Raw genomic sequence first — 6,000 nt, 5'->3', positions numbered from 1 at the left:
CTTGACGGCTTTGGCGGTATACCAGTGAGGGCGCCGGGCTCTTCTAAGGAGATACTGAGGTGGCCTCAAGATGGCGGAGGAGAGTCCACGGCTGGCGGCAGGGGAGGACAGTGAAGAGGAGGAGGACGGAGAGGAAGCCGCAGAGGCCCCGGCGCTAGAGAACAGTAAGAAGGTTGCTCCGAGACCCAAGGACGATAAAAAAGAAACCGCCGTCACCCCTGAACCCCGACAAGAAAGGAAGAAGCCCCCGGTGCAGGCGTCGCCTCCTTCCGCCGCGACCAAGCCTCTACTCCCGGGACCTCCGGCCTTGCGTAAAGCCGGGCCGGCCCGCTACGCAGCCCCGGCCTTCCCCTCCACCACCTCCGGAGTCAACGTGTTCGCCAACGACGGCAGCTTCCTGGAGCTGTTCAAGAAGAAGATGGAGCAGAGCCCGGCCGGGAGTAAGGAGGAGGCCGTCACCCCGGAGGACAAGAAGCCCGAGCCGGACAAGAGGAAGCCCATCAGCTTTGTAAGATCCCCGGGGAGCCTCACACGGCAGAGCGCAGGGAATGGCTGGCTTAAAGAGAACCTGTCAGGACGAGGCCTGTACAGGAGAGTGAGCAGTCAGCCTTAAAGGATAGGTGTGCTGTATAATCAATGGCACATATCCATGGTAACCCACCCTCCTCCTCAGATCCATTATTTCTTTGATCTGAGGGCCGCAGCCTCCAGTGTTTGTTTACATCCTTGTCTCACCTAGAGCTTCATAGACTTCCATGAGGCAGTCTCCCTTCCTCAGTACACAGCCTTATATAAGTCTATGGGGCTGTGCTCAGCATGCCCGGCCAGGATGTAAACAAACACCGGAGGCCATCACTGTCAGATCAAGGTAAGTATGCATCTGTGGTGGAGGGAGGATGGGTTGGGTTAGGTCGAAGAAGGCAAGTGCCTGCATCCTGTTTGTTCACGTGGGGCAAAGCTCGTCCGTCCGTTTTTCTACTACGGGCGGACGGCAAGAGGTTAAAGGAGGTAACCTTAAAGCGGAGATGGGCAGCTCTGACCCTCCAGCTGTTGTGGAACTACAAGTCCTGTGAGGCATTGCAAGACTGACAGTTACAGGCATGACTGCCGGAGAAGGAAGCATGTTGGGATTTGTAGTTAAAGCACAGCTGGAGGGCTGTGCTTTAACTACCACCCCTACCTTAAAAGAGAACTGTGGGGTGATCTATTTATCCCATAGTTCTCTTCGGGACCCAAAGCTCAGTATATAGCAGGCTATTGACTGCTATATACTGAGTGCCGCAGCCAGGACGGATTCTGATAATGCTGTTGAGATCCACCCAGCTGGCTGATTCACTAGAGGGATCCCATGCAGGAGGAAGGAGGTCCTGATTCCCATATATAGATCTTTCGTTATCAGTGGAGGGATCACCTTTGATACATGGGTGATTTCTGGTATTGCATGTTCAGACTCGTCACACGACTGACCCCGAGCTTTGTAGCAAATATCAATTGAATTAAATCTAAAGCCTAAACTTGAACGTGTCCTGTGTTGCCATCCGCATCTCGGGTAGAATCTTCACTTCCTATCCCATAGACACAACAGGAAGAGCAAATCTCTCCAAAATAACAGAAATCCCCTCTAAGTTGTCACTGTTACAATTATATCCATTGGAAGATGACACCATCTATTCCCCTGACTACCTCGGCAGTACTGAACACAAGAACAATGCACCCGTGTCTCTGGCATTACACACCCGGGTAAACATGGCAACACCCAGTAAGAAAGGAAGGTTTTGTTCATGTTCAACATTTAAACCAATCCGCGCTGTTTTGTTGGTTCTGCCCATTTGTTAGCCGAGTGGTTGGCTGGGATTCCTCAGGTGGTTTGGATGCTGGGACTTGTAGAGTGCAGGATAGTACTTCCTGTGTACTCGCTCCTCCATAGGAGCCTGGATGGTCACTTAGTGATGATGTAAGCGCCCAGGAGTTGTTACAGTCCATAGCTAAATCATAGTTTATGTTGTAGTATTTATATTGCTTATTTTATAGCTGCTGGGCTCATCACAGTATCTTAAAACAGAGGGGCTGTTATCTTAAGGCTGTTTCATATTCACCAAGGTGTGTATGTAATTGTATGCATGTGGATTTAGATGGAGTCCCTGTTCATATCCGGCTGACCTCCAAAGGCTTTAGCACCCCCACACCAGGGATGTATAACAGGGAGTGTGGAGGGTTGTCTGGTTTCTGATGCATTGCAGGTGGGGAGTGTCTTGTGCCTGTCTAACCGAGGCCTCCCTTATATTCTGTTATATAGAGGGACTCAGAGAGGCTGCAAGGGCTCGTATAACGGTTGCAGTCTTCTGTTCCTTCCACCCCCAGGTGGGCAAGCGTAGAGGAGGGGCAAAGCTGGCCCTGAAGACGGGCCTGGTAGCCAAAAAACCAAAGACGGACGATGAGGAGGTAAGAAGCGTATACTTCTGCATGTCCTTGTTTCACATTTGGAATATGGTAACCAATCTAGTTGTACCCACTTGTATTGAACCTACAATTCTGGACTTGGAAGTGTTCATTTTGTTTTGTGTCGTGACATTACCTGGATGTGATGCAGAATGCTACTTCCTGATCTCCTCTGAGGGTCATTGTATTCATACTGTCTGATCCAGGAAGTCCTATGTTTCCACATTTTACTTTTCAATGCTAAAGCTCATGTGTAAAGCTGGCCATACACTTATAGATTATCTGCAGACTTTCTATGGTCAGATGGAAAAAGTGCAACAGAATCCTCCATCTACGCTAAGCTGTGTGGATGGAGGAATCTCCCGCTGGGCCAAGCTTCAGTATCTTGTTAGTCGGCCCAGCGGGAGATTCCTCCATGCACACAGCTTAGCGTAGATGGAGGAATCTGTTGCACTTTTTCCATCTGACCATAGAAAATCTGCAGATAATCTATAGGTGTATGGCCAGATTTAGGGCCCATTCACACCAGCAAGCTCAGTGCATGGCTGCTGGTGTGTGGTGAGAGTCACGGTGCTGAACCTGGCACTTTTTTTTTTTTTTACTTTATTGAAATGTCACAAGTGACCTTTTCATGAAGTTAATTTGGGGTGGTGAAATGTGGCTGTACCATGTTGCAACTTACTGTGCTGAAAAAAGTTCAACATGCCATGCACACTACTGCAACAGAACATCTGGATCTTCTGTCTCAGGGACCTTGCTTCTCAGTGACAGACTTTAACAGCCTGTCAGTTGAATTCCAGGTCCTGAAGGATCAAGCCTTTGGTTGTCCCTACGCTCCTGAAAGCTAGAAAGTCGACTTTGCATTTGCAAATAGCTCATAACATGTACTATCAGAAGGGATCACTTTCAACTCCTTACAAATAACACTTTAGCTTTTATTAGAGCTTAAACCTAATGCCTCTGAGCTAAGAAAAGGACATGCATTTTGCAGACAAGTGTGTACTGATCTCTGCCACATTAATGACACTATAATCTCTCTTTTCCACAGCTTATTTTACAGAAAGGAGGGGCGTGGGCACAGTACATGGCAGAAGTGAAAAAATACAAAGCCCACCAGTGCAGCGACGATGACAAAACCCGACCGCTTGTCAAATAATGCAGAAAATGTATGGGCTTGAGCTGAGCGACTTTCAGGGGATGGCTCTGGGTTACCCCAACCAAGAGTATTTTGTTCCCAACACCAGCCTCATATACTGCAAGATCCTTCCGCTGCCCCCCCTTCCCCCACGTCACCTTGGAGTGTGTATTGCTGATCCCGTACTGGACTTGCTAACTTTACAGAGGAGAGAAGAGACTTTGTGACTGGGTGCTAAAATGCCGTGCTGGTGAATTGATCCTTCCCCAAACAGGGTACATTACCCTTTCCTGGACTCTTTGAGCACCTTTGGCCCCCCTAACCTGTCTGCTGCTGCAGAATGGAGGAATATAGACTTTTATTTTTGTTTTATATTTGTGTGTGGGCATGACTTTTACTTTTTCTTTTTTGTAAGAAAGCTTGCATCCAGATCACTATCTGTGTAGAATGCTGTCCCATTATACAAAAGGCAACCTAATCCTAGTTACATTGCCATCCTAACATCCCCTCCCCGCCACCTTTAGTTTAATTTCTGTGTGAGGGTATTGTTACTTTTACCACAAGCTGCACGGTGCTCATAGACTACTGTTGTAGGCGCTGGACCTGATCGGTAGGGAGCTGGGCCTTTAAAGCAGCCAAAATTACAGAGAAAAGCTATAGCTGTAATGGCAGTGTGTAAATACTTGCCTCTCCTGCTACCTGCATTGCCAAATACTGCTCCAGGGAACAGGAATTGTACCCAGAAGTCTGGTGGGCCATCAACATTTCTGCATGTGTTCACCTCTTGTGTCCCCCTCCGTGCTAGCTGCTTCATGCTGCCGCCTGTAAGTCACTACTGTGTAGTGACATAGTGGCTGGCAGGAGGAACCACAGCACCCAGGGCTCATAAAGATGACAGATTTCAGTAGCCGTCCTCCAGAGAAGTAAGTATTCAGAAGCTTCTATTGCAGCTAGCTGGATGGGTTTTTTTTTTTGTGAGATATGTTGGGTTCTTTTTAAGAGCACCCCGGGAGCCCACAGGACTAGGGTGCTCAGTTTGTACAGGGCTACCTTGACACCTCCAGCTTTAGGACATCATTTTTTTTTTTTTTTAATTGCCTTTTTCAACCCTTTCCTTGTTACTGTTCATAATAACCAGGAGCAGCAACCCCATTATCTAAGTGACATCCAGATTTGATGTGTAACAGGTTCTTGTGAAGTGTGGACAGGCCCTAGGTTATCCCTATTCTAATTGTGCTTACATGCGAGCAAAAAATATATATTGTCTCTACCAGGAGCTCACAAAGTCACTACAGGGATCTTTATAGCAGGCTCCCTTTGATGGAAATGGTGAACCCGCCTGTTGTTCTGAAAATCACTTCTTATTTAAAACGATTTATGTTCTACATGTTTACTAAAGACACCCTGTCACTGCCCCTTCTTTAAGGTGGCAACACAGTGAGAAGTGCTAAAAACACACTTCTGGAAGTGTCTGTTCAGACGTCCTGCTGCTCACACTCGCTCGCCTCTGCTATGTTACTATTCTCTATGCTCCCAGCACTGCCTTGCACAATCTGCGCTCAGAGCGTAGAGACTGAACAGGAGCACTTGGATGGCATCACCAGGCAGCAGTTTGTGACTTAAGGTGCCCACACACCTTGCAATTTATCTGCAGATTTTCTGTGGTCAGATGGAAAAAGTGCAACAGATTGGCCCAGGTGGAGATTACTCCATCCACACAGTGTAGATGGAGGAATCTGTTGCACCTTTTCCATCTGACCACAGAAAATCTGCAGATAAATTGTAAGGTGTGTGGGCAGCTTTAGAGTGAGGCACCTTTCCAAAGCAACACGTGTACGGTGATTGGGCTCACATAGAGTTCACAGGGGTTGATACTGCTAGGGACAGGGTCTCCTTTACATGCCCATGAGTGTAAGGATAATCAACATTCTATGTACAGTTATTTTTTCTTTTTTCCCCCCTTGTACAATCATGATGCCTACAGTGTTTACATCATTCTTTCATGATTCACATACAGTGTATGTTTTTCCTTTGTCTCTTGCGTAACCGCATTTCATTAAACTGGAGGAATCTCTGCTAAAGTCGTCTTGTCTTTTTTCTGTTTTTGGGATACAGAACCATATTCTATGATTACACAAATTACACAAATGCTATATTGTAACCTCTCTGAACTCAGCACAGGCAGAAATTCAGGTCACACTTTGCTGAAACTTTTTTTCCTAACAGATGTATTGCAACAACAGCATGGTTTCCTATTCTGGACATAACTCCTCCTTCTGATGCGTTTCACCCCTGTTCAGGCCTAAATCGTCATCACCCCTGTGATTTAATCCCTGTCCTGGGGTTAAATGCATCAGAAAGGAGATGTCTTGCAGAAGAGATTGTGTGTTGGAAGCCATGCTAGTGTTGCAATAAAGCTGATTGAA

General features: G+C 47.1%; 1 protein-coding gene across 1 annotated transcript; it reads left to right on the top strand.

The window, feature by feature from the left end:
- Positions 1-70: 70 nt before the first annotated feature.
- Positions 71-3,999, top strand: CUNH19orf43 (chromosome unknown C19orf43 homolog). The gene is made up of 3 exons (XM_018572730.1): positions 71-508; positions 2,362-2,442; positions 3,488-3,999. Exons 1-3 carry the CDS (start codon positions 71-73, stop codon positions 3,593-3,595), a joined length of 627 nt encoding a protein of 208 aa, XP_018428232.1. The 3' UTR covers positions 3,596-3,999.
- The last annotated feature ends 2,001 nt before the right edge of the window (positions 4,000-6,000 follow it).

This window comes from Nanorana parkeri, unplaced genomic scaffold (genome assembly GCF_000935625.1).
Source record: "Nanorana parkeri isolate BGI_ZX_2015 unplaced genomic scaffold, ASM93562v1 scaffold2117, whole genome shotgun sequence".
NCBI classification, from domain to species: domain Eukaryota; kingdom Metazoa; phylum Chordata; class Amphibia; order Anura; family Dicroglossidae; genus Nanorana; species Nanorana parkeri.
This window is presented reverse-complemented; position numbering and strand designations above follow the sequence as displayed.

What these genes read in the sequence shown, in the direction of transcription:
- CUNH19orf43 (XM_018572730.1), top strand. Translation starts at nt 71, where the DNA reads ATGGCGGAGGAGAGTCCACGGCTGGCGGCAGGGGAGGACAGTGAAGAG. An exon ending in AGAGGAAGCCCATCAGCTTT is followed by an intron (nt 509 to 2,361) that starts GTAAGATCCCCG and finishes TTCCACCCCCAG; the next exon opens with GTGGGCAAGCGTAGAGGAGG. An exon ending in CAAAGACGGACGATGAGGAG is followed by an intron (nt 2,443 to 3,487) that starts GTAAGAAGCGTA and finishes TCTTTTCCACAG; the next exon opens with CTTATTTTACAGAAAGGAGG.